This window comes from Panthera uncia, chromosome D1 (genome assembly GCF_023721935.1).
Source record: "Panthera uncia isolate 11264 chromosome D1, Puncia_PCG_1.0, whole genome shotgun sequence".
Classification (NCBI taxonomy): domain Eukaryota; kingdom Metazoa; phylum Chordata; class Mammalia; order Carnivora; family Felidae; genus Panthera; species Panthera uncia.
The window spans coordinates 10,721,774-10,743,218 of NC_064808.1; the positions used below are offsets into that span (position 1 = coordinate 10,721,774).

Consider the following 21,445-nt stretch of genomic DNA (forward strand, 5'->3'; position numbering starts at 1 on the left):
TTTTATTTTTTAATATGAAATTTATTGTCAAATTGGTTTCCATACAACACCCAGTGCTCATCCCAACAGGTGCCCTCCTCAATGCCCATCACCCACTTTCCCCTCCCCCCCCACCCCATCAACCCTCAATTTATTCTCAGTGTTTAAGCATTTTCCAGGAGCAGAAGAAAGATGGTCTCCACCTTATTTCTATCTTCCAAATAACAGGCAAGTGAATCTATTTTGAGGCATCTGATTTATACCCAGATTCTTAGTTGCAAACTAGACAGAGATACGTAGCCTTTAGCTTTCTAGACTCTGGATATAAGAGGGTGGGGATAGGGACTAAGTCATGCTTCTATCTTCCACAGAAGGGCAGAACTAGTGGAAAGAACAGAAAAGTTGGACTTTTCTTCTGTCATTTGCAATAAGGGCTGATGTTACAGGGGCCCAAAAGGGAAAAATTAAGATAACCAAATAATTTTTTAAAAATGTTTATTTATTTACTTTGAGAGGGGGAGGCAGAGAGAGAGAGAGAGAGAGAGAGAGAGAGAGAGAGAATCCCAGGCAGGCTCTCCACTGTCAGTGCAGAGCTCGATGCATGGCTTGATCCCATGAACCATGAGATCATGACCTGAGCTGAAATCAAGAGTCAGATGCTTAACAACTGAGCCACCCAGGGGCCCCAACAACCAAAGAATTTTGAGTTTTAGAGGAACATCTTATTTTGTTCACTCTAAAAGTGTATTTCCCCATTATTTTGTTATTCAGAGAACAGGGGTCACCTCACCAGTTAGGAAGATGGGATAGATGTATCATCCAATGTACTTAGAATGGCAAATACCAAATTTGTTGTATGTATAGAACAGAGCTAAGTATTTTAAGTGAGGTTTGAGATTGTTTCAAATAAGAAAAAAGCCAATGACCAAAAAAATCAGAATTTATTTGAACTGTTATATTTTTTTGAACATCCACATCATTTTCTAATTAAAAAAAGAATATTCATTATAGTTTATGGAAACAGCCCTGAATACTCTAAATTATTAGCATATTTTCTTGAAAACATATTTTTCCTAATATTCCATGGGTTCAATCTGATGATCTTGAAATGACTTGTTATCTTGGTCTTCATCATGGTTCTCGTTTTTCTCTTCATTTAATAATTTATATAAACTCTCATTTTTCTGTTTAACATCACAAAGAATTGACTCCATAGAATAGCCAAATTCAATAAGGGCATATACTGTATCTCCACGTTTATAAAAATGCCCAATGGTATGCATAGCAACCAACTTGCCAGATGCATTAAACACTGGGGAGCCAGAGGACCCGCTGGAAAAACAAGTATCATAGCTAAGTGTATCTGTGCTCCAAACCTCTGATAGGAAACTTCGTTGGGTAAACATAGAGAAAGCATTATAAGTGGCAGCATGGGGACCTACCACCCCATCTTGATGATGCTCTGGGTACCTCTCTAACCGCTGATTTAGAGGAATCACAGCACAGCCATCTATTTTCTTGACCTGGCCTTCTGGGTGACCAATTAAATAAATCAAACCACTAGATGGTTGAGAGGAAATCTGTCCAAACAGGCCTGGAGGAAATCCATTTACGTTTTTTCTTAACTTTAAAATGGCGTAATCTAGAGTTCCATCAGACACTTCAAACCACGGCTCAATGGAAAACCAATCAACATCCATAGGACAGAACTTTTTATAAGCAAAAGTTACCTTTGCACATTTGCTTATTATATCTGGCCACAAACTTGGATCTGTGCCTTCTCCCACCATAAGATGTATTACATGTCGACAGGTGAAAACATAACCATGATTGAAGACAAAGCAAGTAGCGTTGCCTGTGTTTCCATTATTGTCCCATTTCATGAACCCAACTGACTTACTAAGATGAATAAGATCTTCACAGATTGCAACTGAAGTAGAATTTTCGGTCACTTTTCCAAAGTAGTTTTTATAAATGTTGAATTGTTGAAATGGTAGCAGTTTGGTTTTCTTCTGTTCATCCTGAAAATACTTTCTCATCCAGAGAGTCTCTTCATTAAAATTTGGATACTGATCCATTATCACTTTGTCCAACCTTTGGAAATTCTTCAGCCAGAGGTTAGTTGCCGTCCTTTGGATATATTGATTAACATGTTCCATACCTGGATGGGGACTTTGCCTAACCTGTGAGTTGTTTCTCCTATATTTTCTGTTGAAACTATTATTGTAATAATTACTAATTCTGGAAACTGTCCGTTGTTTTTTACTTTCAATATCATGCCCTAGATTCCGAGCTGGGAGAATTTTTTCTCTGTTGTATTCTACATCTTCAGTCTCCCCATCTTCCTCTGGTTCGTGTTCCCTGATCTCAGACTGTATCAGATCCCAGGGACAGATTTCTTCAGTGGTATTTTCATTCTCCTGTTTAATATTCTTATGGGTACCTTTCCTGGCAACGTTTTTCTTAAAAATGTCCATTTCTAAGGTTTTTCCAGACACATAATCCACCAGGGAACGTTTTCCATGAATTATCTTATGATCTTCTATTATTTTCCATTTAAATTCATCCAGGTCAGACCGAAATCGGCCATCCTTGCTTAGAGCTTCTTTGATAGTCTCACCCTTTAGGGCATAGATACAAAGTGTAGTTCCTCTTTCATGAAGTTCCTTGATCTTAAGAATCTTCTTTATCCTCTTCCCAACAGCAACAATGTGAAAAAGAACGCATTCCATGTATGGATTTTCACACTGGCGCAAGATCTGATCACCTTCCTGGTTACCCTTTCTTTGACTAAATTTTATTTTGAAGTGGGACCCTGTAGGTAGGCACTTGAGAGGCATTCCTAAATTTATATATCCTTCTATTGTTTTTTCTTCAAAAACAAGAATGTGCTTATTCAAATGATTCTCCATCCTTTCACTGAAATTGTCATTAGCTCTCAGAGCTGAGTAGATACTCTCATCGGGTTTACCATGTGCTTTAAACATACTACGGTCAGATTTCCTCGAGTTTTCATTAAAAGTAAAAGTAAAATAACATTTTTTATGGGTGTCCCAGTCTGGGTTCTGGATTTCCACAGATGCTTCATGCTTGACTTCACTTTTAAGCTTACTGGTCCCGCCACACTCGTTTATGTCAGGTAGAAGATGAATAGCAAGTCTTCTAGGGCAGGTCTGCTTGATGGCCATATCCTTAGAAAAAAGGAAAGATTAAAAACATAATGAGAATCTCCTTTAATAATAATATTTCATGTTTGTCTAATTATAAAACTAGTAGCTATTCTGAATAAAAATTGAGTAATATACTGGATAATGAATAGTGGAGAAAAATTACCCATCATTATTCCATCACCAGAGATAACCATTCTACATTTTGTTTTATTCATTTCTTTTACTTTACATGCAGATACAAACCTTAGGTTTCTGAAGTTGTGCTAAGCTGCATGAGTTTATTCTTTGCCAAGCAATCTGCCATTGGCTGACATGTCATTAAACATTTAAATTTAATGACATTACATGCCATCAAACAACCTTTGGAAAACAATTTTGGGGGCCACAGGATATAGTTCACTGTACAATAATTTCTAATTCATTCTTCTGTAGCTGGACACTTAGATTGTCTCAAATTTTTATAGGACAAACATTTCTATACGTAAAACATTTTGGCTGAACATCTGGATATTTCCTTAGGCCAGATTCCCAGCTGTAGAAATACAGACACTAAGGTTATAAATGTACTTCACAACATATATGGTGCCCAGCTGCTTTCCAGAAAAATTGTGTCAACTCATGCTGCTCCTTTTCCCCTTGATGCCCAGAGACCAACCGTATGGTTGGCTCCTTCAGAGGATTTCAGTACTGTTATTTTAAATGTCTTCCAACTGATAGATGAAATGCCATTTAATTTGACTGCTTTTGTAAATTTACATTACTTATTTACTAGTAGAGCTGTACTTAGATCTGTGAGTTCGAGCCCTGAGTCAGGCTCTGTGCTGACAGCTCAGAGCCTGGAGCCTGCTTTGGATTCTGTCTCCCTCTCTCTCTACCCCTCCCCCACTCATGTTCTGTCTCTGTCTCTCTCAAAAATAAATAAACATCAAAAAATTAAAAAAAATAAACATTAGGAAAAAAAAAAAAAAAAGAACAGTGAATCTGGAAGACAGATCCAATCAAGTTTTGCTCAATTTTTAACAAAGGTATAAAGGCAATTCAGTGGAGAAAGGGTAGATGTTTCAACAAACTGTGCCAGATGCCATATACAAAATGAACAAACAAATGAACTAAGTAATTAGCCACTGTTTCCTATTACTATTTTATGATCCACATACTTCACCATACACACAAAATTAGTGCAAAGTGGGCCACAGACAAACCTAAAACTGTAAGGGTTCTTGATGAAAACTCACAAGAAAATTTTTGTGATCTTAGGTTTGGAAAGAGTTCTCTGATGATACAACCAAAAGCATAATCCAAAAAAGAAAAAAATGTTAAAATGCACTTCTTTAAAGTCAATAACTGCCCCCCGCCAAAAGACAGTATTCAGCAAATAAAAAGATAAGCCACAAACCGAGATAAATTATCCACAAAGATTACAAGAAAAGCAATCTGACAAAGGGCTCATTTCCAAAATATATAAAACACTCCCAAAACTCAACAACAAAAAATCAGAAAGACCAATATAAAAACAGGCCAAAGATTTTAACAGACACCTCACTGAAGAAGATACATAAATGCTATATAGAACATGAAAAGATATGCAATATCATTAGTCATTAGTGAAATGCATTTATACTACAAGGTGAGACCATTACATACTTCTCTGTTACACACTTATTCGAATGAGTAAAATCAGGAAAACTTTCAATACTGTATGTTGGCAAGAATGTGAAGCAGCTGGGACTCATACATTGGTGGTGAGGATACAAAATGATAGAGCCATTTTGAAAATATTTTGGCAATTTCCTATAAAGCTAAACATAGACTTACCCTATAACTTGGCAATTCTGCCTATAGGCAAGAACTCAAAAGCAATGAAAATGATATTCATACAAAAACTTGTATACAAATCCTCAAGGCAGCTTTACTTATACAAGACACAAATGGGTGGCTCAGCTGGTTGATCATCTCTGGCTCTTGGTTTCCGCTTGGGTCATGATCTCACCGCTAGTGAATTCGAGCCCAATGTCTGGCTCTGTGCTGAAAGTGTGCAGCCTATTTGGGATTTTCTCTCTCCCTCTCTCCTGTTCTCTCTCTCAAAATAAATATATATATAAAAAAAAGCCAAAACTGGGGAAAAAACCCAAACATCCTTCAATGGGTGAATGGATAAACTCTCATATATTCGTACTGTGGAATACTACCCAGCAATAAGAAAACGCTACTGATACATCTAACCACCTGGATGAATCTAAAATGCCATGTTATATGTGAAAGAAGCCAGACCCAAAAGGCTTGATTCAGCATATGATTCTATTTACACGATTCTTTCAGCTCTGCACTCCTCTGTTTATAGAGTCTTAATGGTATTTAAACCCTATCCTTTTTCTTCTTTCTCCCTTTCTTGTTAAGTCCCTTATGCGTGTTTCCATTCTTTCTCTCCAGCTGCTTTTGGGGGGAGTGCTTTTTTCATACTGTCCCTCAACTCCATCCTCTCACTGCAAAACAGCTTCCTACCCTCTGTGGCTTCTCTCTCCCACAGTTCACCTCTCCACGCTGCATACCTGCCGAGTTCTGCAGTTCAAGTTGTGCAGATTGTTGTGTTCATCCTCAGATCAATTTTCTAGGTGTGTAAGATGGTTTGGTGTTGATCTAGCTGCATTCAAGAACTAGAGAAGCAAAAAGCTTCCATGCTGCTCTGCCATCTTGGCCCCTCTCTATTTACATGACATTCTGGAAAAGGCAACACTTGGAGAACACATTGTTGATCACCAGGGGGTCAAGGTGAGTGTCAGACAAGGCAGAGCACAAGGGAATTATTTAAGCTGATGGAACTCTGTTGCATCTTGATTCTGGTCATGATTACAAGACCACAGGTAACTGTCATAGGCCAGAGAACTATATGTGGAAAAGATTTAGTTTTACTGCATATATAATAAATAGGTTGAAAGTAGTGATAAAAGTCTTTCACACAACCAGTAAGATAACCAATCTTTTTTTATTCATTTGTTATCTTTTTAGTTATTTTCTCCTTTTCCAGCTTTTCCCAGATTTACTTATATTCTCCTTCTCTCTTGTCTTCTTTTAGATTTTTTCCCCCTCCGCCTTTCACTTTCCCTCCAAATAGTTTGGAAACTTTACATTGTAGTTTTGTTGTAGAAGTGGATGCCTTAGACTAGTGCTGTTCAGATGGAGATCTCCAACATCTATCCTTCCGGATACGGCAGCCTCAGGGGAAGTATGCTTAGTGTGAGCAAGGGTCGGAATTCTTCACTTTCTTCATTACTTTAGATAAGTTGAATGTAAATTTAGATAGCCATATGCGGCTAGTGGCTACCATAGTGAACAGTGTAGCCCTTTAACGTGAATATTTAGCTTAGAGTTTAAATTAAATCTCCTCCTTAAAGATACAAGGATAAAGCCTGTATATAACTTCTCCTTCACTTACAGAATGAAACCCAAATACTTTAGCATGGGGTTCAAAGAAGAGGAAGATACCCCAGCTCTTTTCCAGAAAGCCACTGCACCTCTCTCCCGTTTTGTCGCAGCCATACATGTGTACAAAAGTGAATTTGCGCCAGCTCAGGGACAGGCCTCGCTTGCCGGAAGTGCCTCCTCAATCACACGGTTTTGTGCAGGAATGGCTGAGCTATGTAGCGTGGAAGGGTTAGATGCAAAAGGAAGTCTTCTCAGGGTACCAGGATGGACTCATTATTTGAATGGTAGCCAATGCAGGTATGCACTCTGAACTTACTGGAGTTCTGTCGTCACTATGCAGAAGGCCAGACAGAGGCCAACAACAAAGAGCAGAGCCCAGAGATTGGAAACAAAGGAGTCCTTGAAGCCAGGTGTACTGCTGCATTAAAGCTCCGCTGAACTCTGCACTTGTCAGACAGATGAACCAATGAATCCGTTTTATTTTCTCCCAGGGCTAAACATTTCCTCTTTTGAAACGATACTGTACAAGCGAAGTAAATATTAGCAAATAATGCTAATAACGAGATTTCACCGTACCGAATCTTCAGGGTATCTCAGATCAGTATTTCTCAAATTTTAACGTGCCTAAGAATCACCCGGGGGGTCTTGTGAAAATGCAGATCACAGAGAGGTCTCAGGAGATAGCAATGCTGTTGCTGCTGTGTGTGGACCACACCTGGAACAGCAAGGCCACAGAGGTCCCTAATCTAGAGCAGCACTGTCCAATGGAACGTTCTGCAATGATGAAAATGTTCTATATCTGCTTGTCTAGTACGGCAGCCATTACCCACATATGGCTACTGGGCCCTTGAAATGTGGCTAGTGAACAGAGGAAATTAATTTTAAATTTTATTTAATTTTAATCCAATGAAACCATTTTATTATTTCACAAGTAGAGGATTCTTTTTGAGAAAATAAAAGTTCTAATGGAAATAAAGCCTACTATAATCTTCTACCAAAATACCTCTCCAGCACTATTAGCCGACATTCTTGAATTCTTACATATGATCAAATCTAACTATACTCCCAAATATGTTTTTATGTGTATATGACTTTACTCACACTCTTCCCTCACGCGGGATACACTTACCTGGTGAAATTCTATTCACTAAGAGCAAGTCTCATATGATCCTGCCTTAATTTCTTGAGTATGAATTAAGCACTCTTCTCTCCGCACTCCAAAAGCACTTGTTTATATCTTGATTTGGTATTAACGATTTGCATACTTTGTGTTGGTCAAAAGCTGGCTGTGAAGTCTGAACCCCCGGATTCAAATCCTTGCCCTAACGTTCATTATTTTTGCAACTTTAAGAAAGTTGGGTTTCAGTTTCTTCATTTTTAACATAGGGATGAGAGGGGTGCCTGGGTGGCTCAGTCAGCTGAATCTTACTTTGGCTCAGGTCATGATCTCAAGGATTTGTGGGTTTGAGCCCTTCATTGGGCTCACTGCTGCCAGCGTGGAGCCCACTTTGGACCCTCTATCTTCCTCTCTCTCTGCACTTCCCCCGCGCATTCTCTCTCTCTCTCTCTCAAAAATAAATAAATCTTTAAAAAGTAAAATAGGGATGATAACACCGTGTATTGTTTTATTAAATGTCAAATGAGATAATCCATAGGAAGTGACAAAAATAATTCCAGGTACACACTAATTTCTCAGTAAGCATGAACTGTATTTCTTGTTTTTTGCCTGTCTGTCCTTCTGATATCAAGTGTCTACACTGTTTGTCAGTGATCCTGTTGTCTAAAACGGCACATTTTTTTTTTTGCATTGTTGATTCATACACTATCATTTGGCTTTACACAAACACTTATATGTGTGATCTCTCCAAATATATTTTTCACAACACGGAAGAAGGGTTTATAACTGCCATCCTCTATGAGCGTATCCCCTTTCAGAATCCTGATAGCATGCTAAGGTTAGGTATGCTGCTCTAGCAAAGAGTTGTTAAAAAGTGGACACACCTTTGAAACTTCAGGTCTGGTACTCTGGCCATTTTCTGTAGCACTGGATGACTGGTTCTCTTCAGGCTTCATGGAATTCATGATGCGTTCACAGAAAATATGACTCACTTCCGCTTCCAGCCAAGTTACAGAAACAAGGACTGGATTTACCTTCCCACTTAGAATGACTTAAAAAAAAAAAAAAAAAAAGAATACAGTATGTGAAACAACTTTCAAACACTGGGCACCAGGCAGTGCGGAACAGTGATTTCCCATCCTTCAGAGAGAGAAACCAAATGAGGTAATCCCTATGGCCGTCTAGCTTTCCACCTGGGGGGTGTTTCCAGACCATCTCTCAGGGAAGGGACACACAATGGAGCCTGGCAGTTTCCCTTGAGTTGAGAAGACAAACTCAGGGTCATGGGAGGCCTATGTGGCTGGAGTTTGTGGGGCAGAGTACTAGAGAGAAGAGAGCGACAGCCACCCAGAGAATCCGAGATCTGCAGTGGGTACCCCTTGACATTTCAGCCAAATATCAGTCAGTGCATACGTGCTGATGAAGCTTTCAGAAGCCAGGGGAAGAATCACCTAAAGGGAAAAGATGGAATAATTCTGACCTCCTGTAACTGAGGACATTGACAAATACAGTACACCCTAGGATTACTGCGGCTGACTGCTTGAGAGATCTCAGGCCAGGGTGCAGGGGACGCTGCAAACGGCAGAGCCAGGTGTAATCCCTGATAGGAGGGAGAGAGAGAGAGAGAGGAAGTTGGCACGTGTTCACGTTCACAGGACACAGAAGGGAAAGACCCACACAGACAGAACTCTGGATACAGGAAGAGGGTTCCCCTCAGGCATTCGGGTGACAACTGATCAGAGCAGCAATGGAAGAAACCAGGTAAGGCCAGGAAAGAACCACCCCAAAACGTCAAACCCTCTCCCTACACCCCTCCTGGGGATCTCGGTTTCCTCGTTTGTAAATTAAGGAATCTGGTGTAAACCAAACTTTTATTGTTCCTGTGAATTACCCACTCTGGGCTTGTTAAAAAGGAAGATACCACATCCCACCCTCAAAGATCAGGATTCAGTACCTCTGGACTGCAGTTACAGAATCTGCGCTTTAACACCGCCTCCCCCCCAACACCCCCGCACAACACTCGGTGGCGGAAGCAGCTTCCTAGCTGATCTTAATGTGTCTTTCCAGGAGTAAAACTCTTGACCTCTGAAGCTGGGGGACGTAAAGTGGGTTCCCACAATGGGAGGCTGCCTATCCCCCCACCGTCAAAACCTCTTTGGCTCCGGATCAAGGTCCTTCTGCCTAGTGCCCTTGACAACCACCCCCTAAGGGCTCCACGTCCGACTCAGGACCAGAGCGCTACTCACGGATGCGAAGAATCTGTCCAACGGTGCGGGTACCGCTGTCTGGGATTCGCAAGAGCTACAAAGCACTGGGCTCAGTGGCCTCTCTTCCGGACCTCTTCCCTCCGGGAAGTGCAAGTCCGCCCTCCCGCGCTCGGCGCCCAGCCAGCAGGAGGCTAGGGGGCGGAGGCTGGCTGTGCTCATTCATTGGCCAGTAACTCATTCACTTCGGGAACCGATTGGCCGAGTCCGGCCACCCAGCGGGCGGGCGGGAAAGGCTGGGCTTTGACCCAGTCCCGAGGGCTGGCGAGTCCCAAGGCGGGATTCTCCGAATGTGCCCGCGTGCGCGCCATCCCGGAGCTGGTGATGCGGCTCAGTCCCTCCCAGGCACGTACTCCCCACCCTGGCCGACGGTCAGCATCTTGTTCCGGGACCCACTGCGCAGTCTCCTCCCGCCCTCCCTCCCTAGAGCCTCGGTGCCGCGGCCGTCGGGGGGGGGAGTGCCTCGAGCCAGCGCGGGAGTGGGAGGAGCCGGAGGTTGGCGCTCTCGCGGGGCTGGAGCTGCGCGCCCAGCGTCGGGAGCAGCGGGACGAACGGCCTTCCTGCCAGGTGGGCGGCGGCGGCGACGGCGCGAGGAGCAGCCCGGGCGCGACGCGGCGGCCGCTGCAGAGCTGGCCGGGATCGGGCAGAGGCCCCGCCAACACCCGCGGGCGTCCGGGCGGGCGCCGCACCGGCTTCCAGCGGACGAAAGGGCCCAAACCGGGCAGCGGCGCTCCTGCTTCCGGTCTAGCGGGACTTGGCGCCCCCAGCAAATGAGCCAACCTCGCCGAGAGACTAATGCACACACTCAGACCAAACCAAGAAGCCCAGAGATCGAACCCTCTCCCCCAGTCCCCTCCCCTGTGACTCGCGGTTCCGAAGAGCCCGATTTCATCCCTCTTAGAGGGAAATCCGCCCAGCGGGGTCCCAGGGGCCTGTAGGCATTTCCCGCTCTGCGCCTGGAGATGGATGTACACTTTAGTTCAGCCCCTATTCCCAGCGGGGTGGTGTTTGGTAGTAGACTTATTTGGGTCTCATTTGATCTTTGCAGTCACCTCTTGAGTTAGGTGCGACTTTTGCACCCATTTCACGGGATAGTTTGCGCAAGACCACGGGACTAGTTGGGGGCGGCGGTGTCCGCGAGTAGTTTTAACCTTAGAGCCTCACAGCTTCTTGCAGGGAGACAGGGAAGTTCACTCCCCTCACGGGGGTCTTGATTACCAATTTGTAACTTAAACGGATCTGGCCATTTGTGATTCACCGTCCATTCGTGTCCAAACATCACTTGGGTAGCTTTAAAACCCGCGGACGCTCAGACCAGTGCTTCGCAAAGTTTATGATGCATCAGTATCCTCTGGTGAGCTTGTCGAAATACATTTCTGAGCTCCCTCTGTTAGAGATCCTGACTCGGTAAGGCTGGAGTGTGGCCCGGTAATTTGCATTTCTCAAAAGGTACTGTCAGTGCTGCTGGTGGCCATCTTTAAGTCCAATTGTTAATTTCATTGACCAAAAAGTACTCTGAGCATTTACAAACGTTAACTAGTTTTATCCTCTAACAACCATAGGAGGCAGCTGCCATTATCCCCATTTCAAAAGAAATTGTGGCCACAGAGAGACAGCAAGCAATTGGCCTGAAGACAAACAGCTATCGGCAAGGCTAGGATTACGACCCAAACAGGCAGGCAAGGTGTCCTGAGCCACTACCCATTGCTTCTCCACTGTTGTTCCAATCAGTCTCCACGACCCCAGCACACTCCAGCCCTTTCCAGCCCCGCTCCCCTCCAGTTGCGCTCCCCACCGCCCTTACCAGTACCTCTGTGTCCCTCCCTCTGCGCTCCAGGGCTTTCTTAGACGCAGCTCTTGGGAATGGGGTCAGTACGGACAGTCCCCTGGCAGGATCGCCCAGGCAGGTGAACAGAGCCACTAGGAACAGAGCCCAGTCTTCTAGAACAGCGGATACTCGCTGCGGGCAAAGGATCTTCCACCGCGGACGGAGTTCCGCGCGCGGCCTGCAGATGGCGCCAGAGGACGTGCCTGGTGGAAAAGGGAGGGAAAAGGAGGCGGGGAAAGCGAGTGAGGATTGACACTCATTATGGCCAAAGGCAGCGCGATGTTGGTTTGCCCACTCTTCCGTTTTCTGGCGCCCAAGATCTTCCCACTCCTTTAAGGGGTGCATTTGTGGGACCGAACAGACAGGTGGGAGTGGCCTATGCCGCGTCACGTGCTCCCTGAAGGTACACGTGTACGTCCAAGGTTGCTCTAACTCAGGCTGGCTTAACCCCTTTTTTCCAATTTACCTTGCTCTCAGTTAACTAAGGCCCACTTAACCTGTCTCTCCGTGCATTTGTCTGTCTATCACTCTTGGGTCCTTGGAGTTTTTGTAACAGTCATCGAGGGGGCAAAGCCAGCATGGTGCCTCATTGCCTTAGCAAATAAGTATTTCCGGGTGCTGATAATGGGGAGTGGGCTGAGTGGGAGTGGGGGTCAGGAGAGCAGAGTGGAGAAAACAGGTGGGAAGCCTCCACTGAACATCGGGCGCTGTGTTTTCGAAATTGTCTGGAGGATTGTCTCATTTCATCTTTCTATTTAATTCATTTTCAATTTCACAGGTTAGAAAACGAGGTAAATAAATCATCCAAGAGTAGTCCTTGAATGATTTCAACTCGTGTCAGACGCCAAAGCTGAGGTCCTTTATTGTGCCCAGGCTGCCTTTGTGGCATTTCAATGCACGAAGGTCCAGTGAATCACCGCTCCACCCTCATTCATCTTTCTATCCATTCGTTCATCTATTCATTTATTAGGGACCCATCTGCACGCCATGGGTCTAGTTGCTATTGAAAATACAGAGGAATAGGAACTGTGCTGTAAATTACAAGAAAAAGAGATATACACAGCATGTTGATACCTGTTTTGTTCCAAATAATATGAGGGAGAAAATCTACCCTAGTGTTCCAAATCATTGCCTTAGGCTGTAGTAATCTTTGAACTTTTATTTTCCCGTTCCTGTAATTTTTAAAAATTGAGTATTCGCCCCATCTATTTTTATTTACCTTATATATTTTATTTAATTTTTAAAAATTTATTTATTTGAGAGCAAGAGAGAGGGGGGTGAGGGGCAGAAAGGGAGAGAGAGAATCCCAAGCAGGATCGTCACTGTCAATGACTCTGGCAGAGCCAGACTCTGGGATAAATCTCATGAACCGTGAGATCATGACCTGAGCCAAGATCAAGAGTCAGATGCTTAACCCACTGGGCCACCCAGCCCCCTAATATATTTTAATAATTAACATTAAATGTTAGGCACATGTGATTTTTATGTTTTAGGTAAAAATATAAATGGGGGTTCAAATAGATTCTTCATTCACCCCAAAGGACCATCTCGGTCACATCCTGAAGTGCTTCCTCAGTCTGGAAACTTCTACCTTGATTATGTGCCTGGCTGTCTTCTTTCTTCAGAACACCACCAGGTTTTCAGGGTGTCCTTCTCTGACTACTTCCTATAGAATATGACCTTCCCCCCCTCTGTTTTTTTCTGTCCCCTTATTCTGCTTTATTTTTTCATATACTATATCTCGATGTATAATAGACAGGATTACTTTGCTTGGTTAGTTTTGCCTCCTTGCATCAGAATCTAGCTTCTAGAAGAACAAGAAGGAGTCCTCAGTGCTGGTAACTGTGGGAGGAAAGCAACAGAGCAGAAGGGTGGGAGGTGGAGGTTCCAGAAACCCTGGGGCTGAGGTGGGAGAACAGGGAAGATGGGAGACTCTTTGTTCATGCCCCCTTTGGCTCCTCCATTCTTGCAATTGTCAGGGCCAGGGGCACCTAACTCTTCCCTCTGGCCCCGTTAACAGCAGTCTCTTCCTCTTCTCTCTGATTTTTCAGCCCCTACCCCACAGTAGGAAATGTGGATGCTCCATACACAGGTACCTCCAGGAAGACTCAGTTATAGTTCCAAGAAAAATTCTGTTGTTGTCTCTCTCAGCATCTTCTATGTTAAGGTGCTTGTACAAAGTGTTCTGGGATGGGAGCCAGAAGATGTAATCTCTGCCCGGATTTGCCCCTGAAGAAAGAAAGATTACACAGCGTGATTGAATAGCCTGTCCTCACATTAGCTGACCTACTCCCTATACAGGAGCCAAGGACATCTGAGAGTTGACCCTGAATTGAACTTCTTACCCAAACTGTGTCCTGAACTAATGATGAACGAATCTTGTGAGTGTGCTGGTTTCAGTGTGATGTATGGAGAACATCCTGAGAAATCTACACAGGGTATAGAGGTTATTGTATGATTTATAATCAGTGGGAACCAGTCATACATCCCTGAAGAGCTAGCATAGCTAGCCAGGGAAAAAGTTGAGCACAGATATGCACTGGCTTCTCTGTGACATAGCACCTCTTGCTGTGGGTGGGCCTAGAAGCTTCCCCCACACCCCTGAGGTCATCGCAGCACCGCTGAAGAGGGATACGTTCTGTCGCCTCTGTCCAGGCTTACATCACCATAAAGTCAATATTGGGCTAAGCCCTACTTGATCTTGTGCTTTTGACTGTTAATCACAGTCCGAAACTCCCCATTATTAGTCATCCACTTCTTATTAGCTGAATGACCTTGAAGAAGTTACCTTCTTTCTTTGAGCCTCAGGTTTGTCACGTCTAAGAAGGAAGAAATACAATGTCATCAGCCTCACACGTGGGGTCCCAGGGTGTCAGTCCTCTGAGGATCAGAGAAAGATATTTGTGGTTTTGGGAGACTTCAGAAATCCTATTACTGACATACTCATGTGTAGAAAATACTGGAGGAAGAATTGTAACCTAACAGTAAGTAAATAGGAACACAGACCTCAGACAGGAGCAGATAACAAAGACAGGAAACAGTGGTGAGCAAAAAAGGTCTGGCCAATTTTATTTTATTTTTGTTTTATTTTTTAATGTTTTATTTATTGAGAGAGAGTCAGAGACAGAGCATAAACGGGGGAGGGGCAGAGAGAGAGGGAGACACAGAATCCAAAGCAGGCTCCAAACTGTCAGCATAGAGCCTAACGCGGGGCTCAAACTCACAAACCACAAGATCATGACCCGAGCTGAAGTTGGACGCTTAACCGACTGAGCCACCCAGGTGGCCAATTTTATGTAGATGGTTAAATCTCACTGACCATGATAGACTCTCTGGAAATGACTAACAACAAGAGAGGTCTACCATATCTTGCCTGAGCCATCCAGAGTTGTGCTCTGGGCCAGAAGGGCTGGAGGAGTGAGGTGTTTGGTCTCAGCCATCTCACTCACTCCTCTGGGTGTGATGAGGAAGGAGGATAGGGAATGAATCTTCCTGAAAGACACCATCTTATTGGGGTCCGTGGGAAGCACAGGGAGAGGACCTGGTACTTTGTTTCCTACAGTAGAAGAGAAATTTGCATTCAGTTATGATACTAGGAAAAATATTAGTGATCAATACAAAGTTAAAAAGGGACTATGATGATAAGTAAATTAAGATTCTTTTAGTGGAGGCAATATCACCTTTGAAAAATGTTATCTTTTGAATACTACAGGGTATACTTTTTAAAAGAAAAAAAAAAACCTCTACAAGGGAAATAAATTTTCATCCCATTCTCTAGATGCTCTACCTTTCCAGAGATAATCTGTGATGGCACAAGCATAAGAACTCATTTTCAATGTATTTTCACAGCAACAAAGAAGCTCAGTGTTCATGCATAAGAAAACTGGTGGATCTGGCCTGAAGTGAAAAATTTATCTGAGATACATTTCTCATGGATAGCTTTTGAAAGGTCTGTGAGGATGCTCAAAAGGGGGTTCACAAGTGTTCTACACCACATGGGTTTGGGGAACAGGAAGATAAAGATTTGGATTAAATCTAGATGAAATCAGGGGCCAAAGAGTATGGTAGAGGGGTCTGTGTGTGTGTGTGTTGGAATGGAGGGACAAATGGAAGCCCAAGGGTGGCAAGGGAGGTGCTATGGTCTCCAGATCTGGTGTAGGACCTTGGAAAGACAAACTGGTCTGAAGGGTTGGTGCCTTTACTGTTTTTTAAATATTTTTATTCTCACTCCTGGGCATTACTGTTAAATTAAAAAAAAATTTTTTTAAGTTTATTTATTTATTTTTATAGGTGGAGGGAGAGGCAGAGAGAGGAGAGACAGAGAATCCCAAGCAGGCTCTGCGCTGTCAGCACAGAGCCCAACGCAGGGCTTGAACTCCCGAACTGTGAGATCATGACCTGAGCCAAAACCAAGAGTTGAACGTTTAGCTGACTGAGCCACCCAGGAGCCCCATCACTGTAAAAATCTCACCCTTGAGCACATGGGCTACTCTTCCCATGATGACAAGGCAAGGCTTGGTTGGCAGGGGCTTCTGCTGGAATCCCTAGGTTTTTCCTGTGAGAAGAGGGCTCCTTCAGGTAAGGAAGGGTGGGGGGAAAAATGGTCCCTCCTCACCTACTGCCTCTCCTCTGTACCCTAAACACAGCACAGCAAGTTTACCTTCAGGGACAGCTCACTGGGATCAATGGTAGGGCTGCCCCTTTTCCTGAAGCCAGGCCTCCACGAAGGTAAGAGAAAAAAATGGCTTGCTGTGTCAAGGGAAGACTCAGATGCAAAGCCTGAGACTCGGGTAGTATTTCAGGGGAGTTTAGTGTCCACGGGAAAGCAGGATGCGCCCAGGTTCATGGGCCGGCAAGGGCAACTACTTGAGGTACACATGAGGGCGCTGGTGTGACGTGGGGACTGGGGTCTGCCTGGGAGAAGGGGTGAGGACAGCGTCCCAGGTGGAGAGGGGAATCAAGGTGGTGAACCAAGTTACACGTGCTTGTCTTCTTCACACCAATAGCTGTATTCGATCATTGAAAAAATAAAAAGAAATAAAGCCAGAATAAATCTGCAACAGCAGAGCAAAGGAAAACAAAATGTGCTGTCAGTGGGCCAGAGATTTTGAGTAGACAGATGAACCTGCAGGAAAACCCCAGGTCAAAACACGTGAGGGGGCAGACCTGCTGTGGAGAAAGAAACTGTAAAAAAAACTTTCAAAGGCAAACCATGAGAGACTCTTAAATACAGAGAACAAACTGAGGGTTGATGGGGCAGGGAAGAGGGGAAATGGGTGATGGGCATTGAGGAGGGTACTTGTTGGGATGTGCACTGGGTGTTGTATGTGAGCAATGAATAATGGGAATTTACCCCCCAAACCAAGAGCACACTGTATACACTGTATGTTAGCCAACTTGACAATAAATTATATTTAAAAAAAACATTCAAGTTCGGGGATGGGGATACAGCACATCTGTATCCCTTGGATAACTACCTAGTAGTGCAATTGCTTGGACATAGGGTAGTTATATTCTTAGTTTTTTGAGGAAACTCCATACTGTTTTCCAGAGTGGCTGCATCAGCTTGCATTAGCACCAATAATGCAAAAGAGATCCTCTTTCTCCACATCCTTGCCAACATGTTGTTGCCTGAGTTGTTAATATTAGCCATTCTGACAGGTGTAAGGTGGTATCTCATTGTGGTTTTGATTTGTAGTTCCCTGATTATGAATGATGTGGAGCATTTTTTATGTGTCGGTTTGCCATCTGGATGTCTTCTTTGGAGAAGTGTCTATTTATGTCTTTTGCCCATTTCTTCACTGGATTCTTTGTTTTTTGGGTGTTGAGTCTGATAAGTTCTGTATAGGTTTTGGATACTAACCCTTTATCTGATATGTCATTTACAAATATCTTCTCCAAATCTGTCAGTTGCCTTTTAGTTTTGCTGCTTGTTTCCTTTGCTGTGCAGAAGCTTTTTATTTTGATGAGGTCCCAGTAGTTCATTTTTGCTTTTGTTTCCCTTGCCTCCAGAGACGTGTTGAGTAAGAAGTGGCTGGGGCCAAGATCAAAGAGGTTTTTGCCTGCTTTCTCCTAGAGGATTTTGATGGCTTCCTGTCTTACATTGAGGTCTTTCATCCATTTTGAGTTTATTTTTGTGTATGGTGTAAGAAAGTGGTCCAGGTTCATTCTTCTGCATGTCACTGTCCAGGTTTCCCAGCACCACTTGCTGAAGAGACTGTCTTTATTCCATCGGATATTCTTTCCTGCTTTGTCAAAGATTAGTTGGCCATACGTTTCTGGGTTCTTTATTCTGTTCCATTGATCTGAGTGTCTGTCCTTGTGCCAGTACCATACTATCTTGATGACTACAACTTTGTAGTATAGCTTGAAGTCTGGGGTTGTGATGCCTCCTGCTTTGGTTTTCTTTTTCAAGATTGTTTTGGCTATTTGGGGTCTTTTATGGTTCCATACAAATTTTCCTGTATGGAAAAATCCATACAGGATTATTTGTTCTAGCACTGTGAAGAATGCTGGTGTTATTTTGATAGGGATTGCATTCAATATGTAGATTGCTTTGGGTAGTATCATCATTTTAACAATATTTGTTCTTCCTATCCAGAAGCATGCAATCTTTTTCCATTTTTTGGTGTATTCTTCAATTTCTTTCATAAGCTTCCTATAGTTTTCCATGTATAGATATTTCGCCTCTTTGGTTAGATTTATTCCTAGGTATTTTATGGTTTTTGGTGCAATTATAAATGGGATCGATTCTCTGATTTCTCTTTCTGTTGCTTCATTGTTGGTGTATAGGAATTCAACCAATTTCTGTGTGTTGATTTTATATCCTGCAACTTTGCTGAATTCATGTATCAGTTATAGCAGTTTTTTGGTGGTATCTTTAGGGTTTTCCATATAGAGTATCATGTCATCTGTGAAGAGTGGAAGTTTGACCTCCTCCTGGACGATTTGGATGCCTTTTACTTCCTTGTGTTGTCTGATTGCAGAGGCTAAGACTTCCAATACTATGTTGAATAACAGTGGCAAGAGTGGACATCCCTGTCTTGTTCCTGACCTTAGGGGGAAAGCTCTCAGTTTTTCCCCATTGAGGATGATATTAGCGTTGGGTCGTTCATATATGGCTTTTATGATCTTGAGGTATGCTCCTTCTATCCCTACTTTCTTGAGGGTTTTTATCAAGAAAGGATGCTGTATTTTGTCAAATGCTTTCTCTGCATCTATTGAGAGGATCATATGGTTCTTGTCCTTTCTTGTATTGATGTGATGAATCATGTTAATTGTTTTGTGGACGTTGAACTAGCCCTGCATCCCAGGTATAAATTCCACTAGGTTGTGGTGAATAACTTTTAATGTATTGTTGGATCCGGTTGGCTAATATCTTGTTGAGGATTTTTGCATCCATGTTCATTAGGGAAATTGGTCTATAGTTCTCCTTTTTAGTGGGGTCTCTGTCTGGTTTTGGAATCAAGGTAATGTTGGCTTCACAGAATGAGTTTGAAAGTTTTCTTACCATTTCTATTTTTCAGAACACCTTCAAGAGAATAAGTGTTAACTCTTCCTTAAATGTTTGGTAGAATTCCCCTGGAAAGCCATCTGGCCCTGGTCTCTTGTTTTTTGGGAGATTTTTGATTACTAATTCGATTAGAAAAAGAAATTTTCTATTTCTTCCTGTTTCAGTTTTGGTAGTGTATATGTTTGTAGCAATTTGTCCATTTTTTCCAGATTGCCCATTTTATTGGCATATAATTGCTGATAATATTCTCTTATTATTATTTTTATTTCTGTTGTGTTGGTTGTGATATCTCCTCTTTCATTCTTGATTTTATTTATTTGGGTCCTTTCCATTTTCTTCTTGATCAAACTGGCTAGTGGTTTATCAATTTTGTTAATTCTTTCAAAGAACCAGCTTCTGGTTTCATTGATCTATTCTGGTTTTCTTTGTTTCGACAGTATTAATTTCCGCTCTAATCTTTATTATTTCCTGTCTTCTGCTGGTTTGGGGTTTTATTTGCTGTTCTTTTTCCAGCTCTTTAAGGCATAAGTTTAGGTTGTGTATCTGAGATCTTTCTTCCTTCTTTAGGAAGGCCTGGATTGCTATATAGTTTCCTCTTATGACCGCCTTTGCTGTGTCCCAGAGGTTTTGGGTTGTGGTGTTATCATTTTCATTGACTTCCATATACGTTTTAATTTCCTCTTTAACTTTTTGGTTAGTCCATTCATTCTTTAGTAGGATGTCCTTCAGTCTCCAAGTATTTGCTACCTTTCCAAATTTTTTCTTGTGGTTGATTTCGAGTTTCATAGCATTGTGGTCTGAAAATATGCACGGTATGATCTCGGTCTTTTTGTACTTGCTGAGAGCTGATTTGTATCTCAGTATGTGGTCTATTGTGGAGAACGTTCCATGTGCCCTGGATAAGAATATATATTCCACTGCTTTAGGATGAAATGTTCTGAATATATCTGTTAAGTCCATCTGGCCCAGTGTGTCACTCAAAGCCATTGTTTCCTTGTTGATTTTTTGATTAGATGATCTGTCCATTGCTGTGAGTGGGTTGTTGAAGTCTCCTACTATTATGGTATTACTATCAATGAGTTTCTTTATGTTTGTGATTAAGTGATTTATGTATTTGGGTGCTTTCACATTTGAAGCATAAATGTTTACAATTGTTAGGTCTTCTTGGTGGATAGACCCCTTAATTATGATATAATGCCTTTCTTCATCTCTTGATACAGTCTTTATTTTAAAGTCTAGATTGTCTGATTTAAGGATGGCTACTCTGGCTTTCTTTTGTTGACCATTAGCATGATAGATGGTTCTCCCTCCCCTTACTTTCAATCTGAAGGTGTCTTTAGGTCTAAAGTGGGTCTCTTGTAAACAGCATATAGATGGATGTTGTTTTCTTATCCATTCTGTTACCCTATGTCTTTTGATTGGAGCATTGAGTCCATTGACGTTTACAGCAAGTACTGAAAGATATGAATTTATTGCCATTATGATGCTTGTAGAGTTGGAGTTTCTGCTGGTGTTCTATGGTCCTTTCTAATATTTGTTGCTTTTGGTCTTTATATATTCATTTATTTACATTTTCATCTTTTCTCCCCTCAGAGAGTCCTGCTTCAAGTTTCTTGCAGGGATGGTTTAGTGATCACAAACTCCTTTAATTTTTGTTTGTCTGGGAAACTTTTTATCTCTCCTTCTGTTTTGAATGACAGCCTTGCTGGATAAAGAATTCTTGGCTGCATATTTTTCTGATACAGCACATTGAATATATTCTGCCACTTCTTTCTGGCCTGTCAAGTTTCTGTGGATAGGTCTGCTGCAAACCTGATCTGTCTTCCCTTGTTGGTTAAGGACCTTTTTTTCCTCCTTGATGCTTTCATGATTCTCTCCTTGCCTGAGTATTTTGTGAATTTGACTATGATATGCCTTGTTGATGGTCGGTTTTTGTTGAATCTAATGGGAGTCCTGTGTGCTTGCTGGATTTTGATGTCTGTGTCTTTCCCTAGGTTAGGACAGTTTTTCCACTATGATTTGCTCACATAACCCTTTTACCCCTTTTTCTCTCTTTTCCTCTTCTGGGACCCCTATGATTCTGATGTTGTTGCGTTTTAATGAGTCACTGATTTCTCTAATTCTTAAATCATGCTCTTTTGCCTTAATCTC

General features: G+C 42.6%; 1 protein-coding gene across 1 annotated transcript; it reads right to left on the reverse strand.

Moving 5' to 3' along the window:
* Positions 1-968: 968 nt before the first annotated feature.
* FAM111B (FAM111 trypsin like peptidase B) lies at positions 969-10,344 on the reverse strand. The gene is made up of 3 exons (XM_049646202.1): positions 9,936-10,344; positions 8,574-8,740; positions 969-3,170 (listed from the first exon to the last, which is right to left on the reverse strand). Exons 2-3 carry the CDS (start codon positions 8,652-8,654, stop codon positions 1,053-1,055), a joined length of 2,199 nt encoding a protein of 732 aa, XP_049502159.1. The 5' UTR covers positions 8,655-8,740; positions 9,936-10,344; the 3' UTR covers positions 969-1,052.
* Positions 10,345-21,445: the final 11,101 nt, after the last annotated feature.